This window comes from Nesoenas mayeri (assembly GCF_963082525.1).
Source record: "Nesoenas mayeri genome assembly, chromosome: 11".
NCBI classification, from domain to species: Eukaryota; Metazoa; Chordata; class Aves; order Columbiformes; family Columbidae; genus Nesoenas; species Nesoenas mayeri.
In genome coordinates this window covers 18816828-18830158 of record NC_137563.1, presented here as the reverse complement: position 1 = coordinate 18830158, position 13331 = coordinate 18816828, and the positions used below count along the sequence as shown (strand labels likewise).

General features: G+C 42.9%; 1 protein-coding gene across 1 annotated transcript; it reads left to right on the top strand.

Annotated features, from left to right (window-relative positions):
• Window positions 1-270: 270 nt before the first annotated feature.
• CRABP1 (cellular retinoic acid binding protein 1) lies at window positions 271-12728 on the top strand (the record flags this gene model as incomplete). Its single annotated transcript, XM_080351538.1, has 4 exons — window positions 271-340; window positions 867-1045; window positions 3693-3806; window positions 12678-12728. 4 exons carry the CDS (start codon window positions 271-273, stop codon window positions 12726-12728), a joined length of 414 nt encoding a protein of 137 aa, XP_080207664.1.
• Between the last annotated feature and the right edge of the window lie 603 nt (window positions 12729-13331).

Sequence of the window (13331 nt, the reverse complement as noted above, 5' to 3'; positions counted from 1 at the left end):
CGGAGGCAGTTGGTGGGCTGCAAGGCAGGTGGGCAGCGGGTAATGGATGGCGGGCTGGAAGGATGGACGGACGGATGGACGGCGGGGCCGTGGCTGGGAGGGGGCGGCTGTCTGGCGGCGTGGTGCCGGCCCCGGGGGAAGGGGTGGGGGGCCGGTGGGTGTGACCCGCTCTCCCAGCCTTCGCCGCGATCCGCCCCGCTCACAAGGTGCTTGAGCCGGAGCGAGCAGCAGCGCCGCGTCCCCGCCGCCGTCCGCAGCGCCCGCCTCGCCATGCCCAACTTCGCCGGCACTTGGAAGATGAGGAGCAGCGAGAATTTTGACGAGCTCCTCAAGGCGCTGGGTGAGGCGCGGGGGAGCCCGGCGCAGGGCAGCGGGCAGCCCGGGGTTGCGGCCCGCGGGAGGGGGACACGGGGAGGGCGGCAGCAGGAACCGCGCTCCGGTGCGCGGAGCCTCCAGGGCCGGGCACCCGGGAGAGCTCTGGGCGGGGAAAGCTGCGAGCCCTGCCCGGGGAAGGGCGATCGCGGGCACGGCGCGGTCGGAGCTTCACCTGCCAGCGCCGGTGGTCCCGCCCCCGGGATCGGGGCTGCCCCCGGGATCGGGGCTGCCCGCGGGATCGGGGCTGCCCTCGGGATCCGGGCTGCCCGCGGGATCCGGGCTGCCCGCGGGATCCGGGCTGCCGGCGGCTCCGGCCCCGCTGTGCCCGGCGATCCCTGCAAGAGCCCGCGTTTGCCGCCGGTGCAGAGCTCCCCGTCGGGCGGGCTGTGCGGAGCCCTGGCGGGTGGTGCCGGGCGAGCCCAGCCCCGGGCGAGCTCAGCCCCCGGCACGGCCGGCGCCTTCAAGCTCTGCTTCCTCCCCGCTTCGCCCAGGTGTCAATGCCATGCTCAGGAAGGTGGCGGTGGCTGCCGCCTCCAAACCCCACGTGGAGATCCGCCAGGATGGGGACCAGTTCTACATCAAAACTTCCACCACTGTCCGCACCACTGAGATCAACTTCAAAATCGGGGAAAGCTTTGAGGAGGAGACGGTGGATGGACGAAAGTGCAGGGTAGGAGGAGACCTGGAGCGTGTGTGTGTATGTCTGTCACCAAGTTGGTTTTAGATGGAACAAACACTTCTGCTGCTAGTGTCCCCAGACAGTGGCATTGCTGCCTGTCACGCTCTTCTTCCCGGAAGCATTCTTTGGGGGTTCTTGGTAGTTATCTCTCTTGTCTGACATTATCCTGCTTGCGAGACAGGGTAAAACTGAACTCTGGAGGCAACAGAGCATGGCAGGTCCCAAAGGCAGAGTTTGAGTACCTGCTTGACGGCTCTTTGCCTGGCAGGGTTTGTCCAGCTTTTTTTGGTTCCCTCTCTCCTGGAGACCTCAGCTGCAGGTAGACTCTCCCCAGCCCCTGTCCCTGATGGGGAACAGTGGAGCACAGGAAACCTCAAGAGTCAGGTTTAGTGCACAAACCTGACATAACTTTCGTCTTAAACTGTATCAGCTGAGTTCACAAGCAGGACCACAGATTGTTGGTAGTTTGGGGCTGAAATCCTCTTTCATTCCCTTGCAAGTGCATGTCTCCACTTTGCTGATCTGGTAAGTCTTTAACAGTGTAAGATAGACTTTCAGGTAGTGTTATACTAGCCATAATTACACGATCTCGTTGTGCAGAAGTGCATTAGAGGGCATTCACTGGAGTGTTTGGGGCTTGATTCTGCCTGTGAGCCCCTGCTCCTCTACCTTTGGAACCACTTGTGTGGCTTTGGAGGGGGCTTTCCCTCGGCAGCATCTGACCCCAGCTTCTCACTGGTGGAGGTACTGGGGATCCGGGGTATTGAAGAATTGGGCTGTGATCACGGCTGTCTTTTGAGAAAAGGTATCAAAGGCACGGGTTCGTTATCCTTTCCTCAGGCACTTTAGTCTCACACTTACAAGGGAAGTATATATAAAACACTTATAAAAGAAGTATGAATAAAGAGTATCAGAATGTAGTTGCGCATGAGAACACAGTTTTTAAAGTACCATATGATGATGATGAAATAACCTTGGGCCAGGTTCTGAGACCATTTGCACCACTAAAAATCCAGAGCTTACTATCTCCAGTACAGTTGCTGTGAATTTAAATTTATGAAAAAGGGAGGCAGATTCTGGGGGTCAGTGAACATTTAGAACATCCACTTGATCTCTAGGATGAATTATTGTACATTTAACAGTTTGGGAAATGTTGCTGGCTTTATTAATTGTCTTGTTCGGCAGAAGTAGTATTTTAGTGTCTTCATGCATAATGCATATGCAATAAATGTGACCCGCTTTCTTGAGAAGGATTTATTGCTGCACATGGAGAAACAATAATTACGGCTGTAAGCTATGAAGGTTGGAAAAATCTGAAAGAAATGTGTTTTGTGAAGTAGTAAATTTTTTCCATGTGTTGTGAAGTTATTTATAGTCTACTCTCAGGAATAAGTTGTACTGCTGTGTGTGTATAACCAAGATGTGGCCACAGAGCAGAAACTGACAGATAATAAAATAATACTGCAGAATGTAATTTGCAATATCTGGCAAAACTGCTGACTGGCAATAGATTTTGATACACTTTCTGGGGTGGAGGGTTTTGTTCTGCCAACGAACTTCACCCATTGTTCAGACAGACAAAGAGCGAGTCATATGTAGTTGTACTGCAAGGCATAGCTTCTGTAACTGCCGTTTGAGATGGCTTGTTGGCTTGAAAAACCTATTGTTTTGAAAAAATATTTATAACATTAGCAGCTGATTTTAAATCAAAGTAAAGGTTTTTTTCCTTTGGAAGGTCTGGGAAGTGTTCACTTGAGTTTATGCCTACATATGCACACACACACGTATATGTATATAATCACAGCCTAATGAATGTCTCCCGTGTGCTAGTTATAAAGTGATTACTTGTACATTCATTACAGGGCATCCTCCTGCACAGCTGTTCCATTGCATTGTGGAATAATAGTTCAGTGCTAGAATGAAAAGCAACAGAGTCAGGGCTTGTCTGTTTGTGAAGCTAAACAAAATCCTATGTGTTTTTTTGCTATTGTTGTTTTTCAGTGGTTTCGTAGTAATCATTGAAATGCTTTGAAAAATGCCCGAGGGTATTTCAGTCTCCAGACCCACAACCTTAAAAAAATGTCAAATCACAAACATTAAAATTCTAACAAAGTTTCTTTTAGTTGTGATTTATTCTGTTTTGTTGGCACAATGATTGTTTGATATACAGTTAACTTGGCACAGTGCCATATAGCATTAAAGGCTGTAAGTGACATATACTGCATTATTTACGACCACAACATGATACATATGATTCTTTCAGATCAAACCACACATGTACAAGGCTGCTTGGGAATGCAGACACTACATTATCAAATGTTTCTAAATTATACTTTTGGATATGAAGCATTTTATGAAAACTAGGTGGCTTTTTAATTTGGAAACAAAAGTGGATTTACACTGAAAAGACACATTTACAATTACTTCATTATTAAAATATACCTATTTCCCAAATGCCCCCTCATACCTTAATTTTGATTTCACCACTTTCCACTGATGTCTTTTTTCTCTTGCCTTAATCTATGTGTTGCTCCTTTCCTGCAACAATTATTCTCACTACTGCTCATTGTTGTGTCTCTGCCTCATAGCTGCTGAGGAATATAATTAATGTTATTCCTAATGGTTTTCTTGCCTGCAGAGTTTGGCCACTTGGGAGAATGAAAACAAGATCTATTGCAAACAAACTCTTATTGAGGGAGATGGCCCCAAAACTTACTGGACTCGAGAATTAGCTAATGATGAGCTGATTTTGGTAAGAACCTTGAATCCACCCAATACCTGCACCATATTAACAGGTTTTTGTTACCATGTAGTATGACTTACTATTTTTCCTTACTTATTTCCATCTGGAAAACTACCATTTTCGTCATCCTCTAGAGTACGATTCATACATCACTTTGTTTTCTTTCTTTCTTTCTTTCTATTTTTTTTTCCCATAAGAGCAAATGAAGATATCTGCAGGTTCTCACTTGTATGTTATTGCTGTAACGTTTGCAATACTTTTACTGGTAGAATGATCACAAGTGGGTCACTTCTGCTCTGTAAATTCACACCACCACCGAAGAATTTGCTTGATTTATTGCAGATTTTCTCTGGTGAAAGTGAGATCGAGGCATTTGACCGCATTTCTGGGGAACCTCCTTTTTCAGGCGTGTGCATAATATGTTGCTTTTTATCCACAACCACGTGGTGCATAGCGGGGAAGATGTGGCATGTTGTTAGCGTGCTCTGATCTCATTCTGTTTATGAAGAACACATAATTCCTTGCCCATCTCTGCCACCTTCCCCAAGTCCTCGATCACCTCTGAATCCAGTTCAGAATGACCTTCATGAGTTTCTCAGAAATACACCAATTTGCTGTCAGCCGCCATCCCCCCAGTCCTGTGTGAGCTTCCCCATGGCAGCAGGTTATGGTAGGGGGGTGTCTGAGCAGCACCTCTGCAACTGCCTCGCCACTTACGCCACAAATCATGTGTGGTTTATTTGTATAGTACTTATTCCTGTTAGAGATCTCTTCACATTAAGGAAACAATATCCAGAGCTGGATAAAGACACAATTTTTCTGAGTTACAAGTAGCACGGTTCAGCTTGAGTTCAGAATCATTTTATTGCACATGTTCTTACTGGTGAATTCTCGATAAATAGACTGTAACGCCTCATCAGTTTGGGCATGGAGGACATGCTGCTGGAGCGATGGGTAAGAAAACATCAAAGCAGGCAGGTTTTATTTCAGACTATCACACTAGCTTAACCTCTGCACTTAAAAAAACAAAGAGCATCCCCAATGTTTCTCTAAAGCAGTTAGAACTCTGTTTTTAAGATTGCATCTGAAACAAAAACAGGACCTAAACCTAACCAAGTATAAACAAAAAGCTTTTAAAGTGTTAATATTATTCCAGACATCTAGGAACTGTTCACCCACCCCTTATGAGGAGGTGTGTGCTGTTTAGTGAAATCACACTGGCTTCTATTGAATGGATACTCCAATTCTGAATACTTTCTTTTGATTCAACCACTGAAATTCTTTATATTATAAAAAAACTTTGGCAAAGTACTTTGATCTCTGCTTCACATCTTTATATATTACGCAGTGGACAAAATGTATTCTCAACCATCATTTTTCCAGCTTTCTAATAATCCATGTCTGTAGTTTATTATTTAAGGAACAAACTAGTGACGCAGCTGTTAAACCAAGTGAACTGTTCTGAGCAAAGCAAGAAAGCCTGTCATAATAGCATTGCCTCCTGCAGTCAGCAATGGGAACTTACACAGCTGGGGAAGTAGAATGAGGTTGGCTTAGAAACCAGAGCGACTCAAAGATTATAAAGCCATCTAACCTTTTTGCTTGTATAATACAGTCTGTTGAGCTTTTTTGAATTAATTATTTCTCAAATTAGGATATAAATTAGAAAAAGTTCCTTCTTAGTAAAATATTTCCATTTATAGGAACTCAATCACAACTTTTGATAAGTTCTTTTGCTGGTTAATTTCCTTGCCATTAAAATACACACAGTATTTCTAATCTGTATATGTCTAGATTCAACTTCAAGTCATTACATATTGTGTATAAAAGAACCTAAATAATATGCCTAAAGTTTGTTATTGCAAATATTTCTCTTAACAACACGGATCAAGCCACCTCTTGGGAGAACCTTCTTGTTGTTAAGCTAAATAACTGGAAGATCTTGAGCCCTTCAATATAAAGCAAGCTTTCCTTGAATCATTCTTTCAGTGCTTCTGTAGCCCCCTCCAATGTATCCTTTAACTTTCTGAACTAGGAACACCAGCACTGCACATACTGTTTTGCTAGCAATCACAACTGTGCTTGGGTTGTTCATCACTTCAGTGAAGAAAGATTCAGCTTGGATTTTTTTCCTTGGATCTGAGTCTACAAACCCACACCTACATCTTACTTCTTCAAAACTAAGAACACAGGGAGAAGAAGAGGTCTTCCTTTGTCTTCACCTGTCTTTCTTCTGCCATCCTCCCAGCTTTTTTAGGGTTCTTTAGGACCTGGAATTCATTCTCATTCAGTTTTGCTGCCCATATCAATTCAAACATTCAACAGTTTCCATCTTCACGCTTCTCAAACCTACCTACTTAGATAAGAAGTATTTTCTGTTCCTTTACTCTTTCTGCTGTGCTTTGGTAAACTTGCCCTATTTCCATTCTGGCGGAGGGCCTTAAATAAGCAGAAGAAAACCACATCCTTGTGAACATCTAGATGTCTGCAGCTGGGAAGCTGTCTTTTATGGGGCAGAGCTTGTGATAGAGCAGTTTAGGAACTCTGTAAGGCTGATACTTATTCTCATAGTGTTCCTGTTTCTCTACCCAAAGAAATCTTTCAAGAAGTCTCAAGTCTCCTTAGCTACTACATGCATTTGCAGAAGAAATCAAGAAAACTCCTACCCTATTTGGAAAAAGTTGCAAGAAGGAATCTAAACTGTGTTAGACTGAGGCGTGAATGGAAAAAAAGGCTTAGGGCAACGGGCAGGGGGTAAGGAATGAGTTTTACTCTCCTAATGCTGGCTGCGTAAACGCTGGAGTTTTGCCACATCATTTTGATCTAATATGCTGCGTTACTTAGGGGGTCCGTTTGTTTATGCCATTTTGCTAGTGGAAGGATATCTTCTTTCCCCCAACACAGCACATTAAATAAAATGCATTTATTAGTACACATAATTAAAACAACAACAACAAACACCACAAAACAAACAAACCCCACAAAACCCACAGTGTTGAATTGCCATGACTACCACAGAGCTAAAATAGAAACCATATTACTGGATAATTATCAATCTTTCTTGCATCCTGGCAGAAGAATTCCTTGTGTTCTTCAAATATATTCCCTTGGAGCAACACCGTGGTCTTCCATGTCACATCATGTCCTCTGGTTCACAGATACAGGGAATAAACTATTTGGTTAGAAAAGGTTTTCTTTACCTTCAGGTACCAGTTCAGTTTGCCTTTAGTTCTCCTTAACTTCTTGCAGCATGGTGAATGAGATTACTCTTATTAGTAGCATAAATAAATTGGGCTCATAAAATGGCAGATATAGGTGGAAGGTCCTGTCAGAAAAATAGTCCTTTCAGCTAAGTAAGGGAAGAAAGCTCTGCTCTATAGAAAAGGTGCTGGGAATGTGGTAGAACATTGCAACTATTTTCATCGGTGCTGTTTATTCTAATTTCATCTGATGTACTTGCTGGGACTTCAGTGCTGCTTTTTTAGAAGTACTGAACAATGCAGATTAAAAAATGACATAGAATATGCAAGCAAAGGAGAGTGAGAAGGCAAGCTCCCCATCAAAGTCCACATTTGCTCGTCTGGACAGAATCTTTATATTGTGTTGTACTTTAAGACTGTAATGCATAGAGTCGAATATCTGTATTTACAACTGCCCATTCATAAACTATACTTAGATTAGCACTTGAACAGTCAAGAGCAGTATATAACACAAGAGTATATATTCCTTTACTTGTCTGAAAATTAGCACCTGGGATTAAGTCTATTGTAATACGCCTTTTCTTCCCTTTTATACTCTATAATGTTTTTGCTGTTGCTGTGTGTTTTTGTCAGGGACATTAATGAGCTATCAATCACTTGGGTGAGCCAGAAGAACAAAAGGGCCGCTTTTTACAAAGTTAAAGGATGCTGCTTCCAAATGTTACCTATTCAAATGAGAAACATTTCTAGTCAAACTTTATCTGCATTGCTGTTTTCATGGCTGCTCATGCCTCTATAGATTTTAGTTTAATCTCTAACATACAAACATTTTAAAGTGGGTGATTACTGAAGAGTGGCTTTAAAAGCAGTTTCAGACCACATTTTACACAGTTCACGTATCACACAGGGGTTCTCAGAATCTATTCTAGCAAGGGTCAAAGATCAGAACATTAAGGGGAGGTTCAAGCATGGTTTCTATTCTACATTCCCTCCCCAGAAAAATCATGCTGTACTTGATTAAAACTGGTGAACTGTGGAGCCTGGACAAATGAGTGAACATTTTTTAAACGATATTGCTGGCTTCTAAAATTAAACAGATTGGGTGAGAAGGGTCAGTGCTGATTTGGAAAGATACTTTGCAGACGAATGCTGAGATTTGCAATGTGCCTAAGCCTTATATTGAATGACGTTAAACTACCTAGCTGTTTAACTTTTCTCTAGTTTTTGGAGAATGATCTTAAATAAAATCAGTTACCAAAAGGGGAGTCTACTCATACTGAGGTCAGCGGGAGGTTTTGCTGCTGACCTTAACACAGCCTTGATAAAAGTTCAGAAGCCTGTAATAATGCGGACGTATGTATTGCATAGACCTAATGCTTTAATTTACTTTTTGCCACAAGCACATTTACAAGGGGGCTTAGGGATCTGCAGCCTCTACTCACTTGTACAGCGTGGTCTGAGTCCCGTCCCAAACATATAAGCAGAGAAAGAAGCCAAAGCCATTTGCATCTTGGATGCATCTGACCTCATATATAACCTCTTATAATAGCAGTTGGAGCTTAAGTGTTTTCTGTGTACTCCTTTTCAAGACTACTACTACTGGGAGATACCTTTGTCTCTTGTTCTTACCTCTGTCATTCATTTGCTGCATGACTCTGAGAAAAATGTATAAACCAGCAGTTCTCAAATGCAAGTACCAGCATTTAGGTACCTTGGTAAGTGACCTGATTATGCATGTTCCTGTCAATTGACATCCTGCAGAAAGTGAGGTTGTATATTGCGTGATTTGCTATTATTAATATCCAGCTTGGAAAGTGTGGGCTGTACCTTGTGTGACTACAGCCCCTTAGTGATCAGCCTCTTTCATAACACTTTATGGGAGTCAGGAGGAGAAAGGAAATATGCAATATGCCTTTACTGTGACGATTTATACCTTTGTTCTGGATAACATGGAAGTTTGCATGTGGACAAAGCCTTTTCTGAGGATTCATTTAAGTAATGTCATCTCCATTTGTTTGCTCATGTATTCTGTCTTCCTTTGGCAAGTTGGCTCTGCAGGCTGCTCAGTCATGAGCAGGTAGCGGGATTTTTGCACAGATGGGCAGAAATGATCTTTCCCAGGTGACTGTTTCACTGACAGTCTTCCTGATAATACTGTGTGCTCCACTGATCACAAAGGCTCCTCAGCAAATGTTTATAATGTTTATAAAAAAGGCCTTCAAAAAGCAGTTTTACTCATACGATTATATATTACTGCCCTGTAATTCTCTTTTAATCTCTAAGGATGTCAGTGTTCATCAGATTTTGAGTGAATTGAGAGAGGTCAGTTTATTGGATTATCCCCCTGTGCAGGGCTTTGTTTGCAGTTTGCCTTTGGACTCTTACCTACAGATTATGACAAGATTAGTGAAGAAAACAATTTTGTAATTTGCAGTCATTGCACATTTAAAATCCTATTTTAGATTTAGATAGATGCATCGCCTTGTAGTGTTTTGATAAAGTAAGTGGGACATTTGCAAGCTGATGAGAAGGCCCTGTTTGGAAACCCTGCATCTTCTCCTTAGATGTGAATTGCAGTTCGGTAGTGCTGCACATTTTTTCAGTCGCTCTGGTGAAACTTCACCACCAAATAGCCAGGATTTCTTTCTATTAGGAAGTTTTGCTCCTTTGGGTCATGGAAATCTTTAGTCTGTTTGTTCTGATATCTGCTGCTTTGTTTAGCAACATTTAGTGGACTTTTATCAACAATGCTAGTAAGTTACAATAAATAAGGGAAACACCTTTTACGTAAGTCCACATTTAAACCATGTACATAACCTTGATAATCAAACCCTATGGAATTAGGTCACTAATAATGTGAATGGGTATAAGGTATAAAATCTAAGTGTATGACATGCAGCTTATTCCTGAAACAAATCAGAGGCCACGTAACCTAAGCTGGGGCTCCAGCCAAAGGATGCCTGGCTGTTTGAGAAGTGCCCAGTTGCAACATGGTGCTTCAGAGTTATTGTACTGGGCTTTGCATTAATTTTCTCTCTTTACAATCTAGATTTAAAGATATTATTGTGTTAAATTATAGTATTTTTCCGGACTCTGAGACTGGTGTGCTACAGGGAATGACAATCCTTGTGTATAGCAACTAAGACTATTATGTATTTGGGTTCCCCAGGTATGTCCAGGTTTTCTGCACTTAATTTTTATCCTGGCAGAGCAATTTGAAAGCAGCCCTTTGCCGGAGATTTTCAAGAGGCCAAAAGTCCAGCTGGAGCTGGATGTGGAAAGTACAAACCAAAGCGTGTCCAGCTGCGGCTCTGTGAGTGCACAGCAGTCAGTCTGTGTGTCCGGACAGTGGGCTTGCTGCCTCTGCAATGTTTTTGAGATGCACCCTTGCTACTGAGCTTTCCCAGAAAGTTACTATTTCTATTCTCTTCCTCCACAAATATTTATGTTTATTTTCACGCTCTCTCCTGTGGGTCTTGCAAGGAAGCTGCAATCAGACTACACTAGTGCCTTAGGAGCAAACTCTGCCCAGGGGCGCAGTCTCAGAACTGGACACTGGAATTTCAGATTGTCAGACCTCCAGTGGCACCCTGGGACAGACTTGCAGGATGGATCGCATCCATTTCAGTCTATTCTTCCCTGCAGTGCTCTCTCGCATTACAACTGCTGAGCTGTTATGAAAATAACTGCTGCTGCACAGGTTTAGGAGGAGTTTGTGTCTTGATTTCCCCGAAAGAACAGGGAGAAGTTTACTGGGGAGGTCACAAGAGTTTTGGCAAACTGCTGCTGCAGCCTTTCTCATTAGAACTGGCTAATGTGGCACCCACCCATGTCACCAGATGTGGCTACGTAGCTGTGCAGCTCCAGCTCTCAGACTGGGTCCATGCCAGCTCTTGAGGAACACTACACAAAGGCTGTTCTGCTATTCCTTCTGATTTGTGTTGAAATAGCAGTGGGGGACCCAAGTGTCTCTGTGCTTCGCAGTGCCTGAATGTACCATAGAAAGACAATCATTGTCCCAGTGACCTTCCAGTCTCCACAGACACCCTCAAGCCCTGGATGCTCTTGACTCTGACTTGCTTTCTCTGGCAAAGCTCCTGCTGAAATAATTTCACCTTTGTGTATAATTTTGGAAATGTTGAAGGAAGCCATAGTAAGGCCATCTGCAGCTGGTGCTGTGGGCAATAGAGAACTACCTGCATCCTTTAACATACATTTTCAGGCATTTTCATGTATAATTTAAAACAGTATGTAAAGATTGATATTATAAGCTCTTCATATGCATAAAACCAAAGCCTATATCTCCAAAATACTAGCAGACTTTTCTCATCAATAAAGTGAACAAAATATAAGCCAGAGTCAGTCCTAAAGCCAAGTCCTTTCAAAGAAGTGCTAGCCAGAACAGGCGTAGAAAGCATTAAAACAAATAAAGTCCAGCTGAATTTTCATAACACACTGGGGTAGGTCTTAATTATATTTTTCAGTGAGACCTTGGCAGTTATTACAGCCAAACATCCCACCTCACAACTTGTTCATGGTGAGCTTGAAACTGTCAGTGTAGCTGAACATGCATTTTTTTACAGTCAGTATTTCCTCACTCTTGCACCCCTTATTTTCTTCACATTTAATTGCTTGCTTAGATTTTAGCCTGCCAGACCTGAAATTACATACAAACCCTTGGGGGTTTAGGTGGCTTTCTCAGACAGCTGCCACAACCGCTGTCCTGCCGGAATGCCCTGATAATCTGTACTGCAATGTTGCTGTGGTAGAATTGCCTTTTAAGTGCAAAACTACAGAGCAATTTAAAAAGTGCAGGCTCTCAGATGTATATCTGAAATTTCGTTTCAGTTAATGCTATAATATAATTTAACACCAGCCCTAAGTATCTGGAAAATGAGGGTACTCTGAGGTACTGAATCTGGTCTAAGAAATGGGATGATAATGGGACATTATCATTATCTGTAGTAGTAAGTCTGTGGCTTTTGGATTTGTGGTGGTCAAACATTTGTGAGATACCATATGTGGTTAGTCATGTTAAATGAGTTTATCTCCACTACATTTTTCTCCATGTTGTGCGCTCATTTCAGACCCTTATCGTGACTAACGAACTCCCTAGTTAAGGTGACAGTATCCTGAAAGAAGGTTGTGATGACGCTGCCCACATTACAGCTTGGGGGAGAGGGTTTTGGTATCCTAGCATGGTGTTTATAGGTTACAGGTATACATTCTCCGGGCCTTCAGCATTGCTTTGCTGACTTTATTTGAACTACTCTGCTTTATACCTGCAAATATCAGAGAACACCTTTTGAACATCCCATCTGAATTCCATCCTCAGTGTTTCCAGTTCAAAGTGCTGCAACTGTTTCTAAATACAACAGTACATTCCAATTTCCCTTTCTTTTCTCATGTTTCCTTATAAATGCATGCCAAGAAACTATAGAAAAAGGGAATGTCTCCATCATTTATCATTCTGACAAAATTCATCGTGCCTTGGAAAAAAGGTCACTTACATTGCATTCCTCTTCCAAAATTACTCCTTTCTGTACTCTCATCTGTCAAAAGACGTAGGAAAATGTATTTCTGCTGTAGCACTAGCTACTATGGTAAAAATAACATTTAAAAATGGTGTTATACGTTTGCTGGTTCCATCTCTTCTGATTGATTTCTATTTCTTTTCCAGACCTTTGGTGCTGACGATGTTGTGTGCACAAGAATTTATGTAAGAGAGTAAAAACATCCATTTTCTTGTCATCTGGGATGAAGTGGAGAACTGTGAAAATCCCCAGTATAACGAGTATCTGTGTGTGCTGTTACTAATGCGGTGTTGTATGTGACCGTGTGTGTTATATCTGAACCCATATCCTCTGTTAAGTGTATTTTGCTTTCATTTGTCATCGCAGACACTATTCCTTCCCACTTTTATGCCGTCATTTTCCGTGTCTGCTTTGTATTTTGTAGCTGTCACTTGCCATGGTTTCATCAATTATTAAACTTAATTGGGCAGAACTCCGAGCCGGTTTGGGGTGTTTTTAATAGAAAACCCAGCAGTGCTTTGGTGAGGGCTGAAACGCTTCCCGCCCTCCGCGGCAGTGAGTGCAGAGCTTCCCGGCTGCTAGGGAGCACCTGGGGCAGCACACAGCGCAGCGAGCGGAGCCACAGCCTGCTTGCTCAAGCCCAGAGCTCTGCTCCTTCCCCTCTTGCTGGCCTGTCTCCTCGGGAGCACTGTTGAGGAACGATTCCTGTGTCCTGTGGTTGCTGGGACTGCGATTCAGCAGAACCAGACAAGAACCAGGAGAGATCTTCACCGTTTCTCCCGCTGCATCTCTGAAGAATG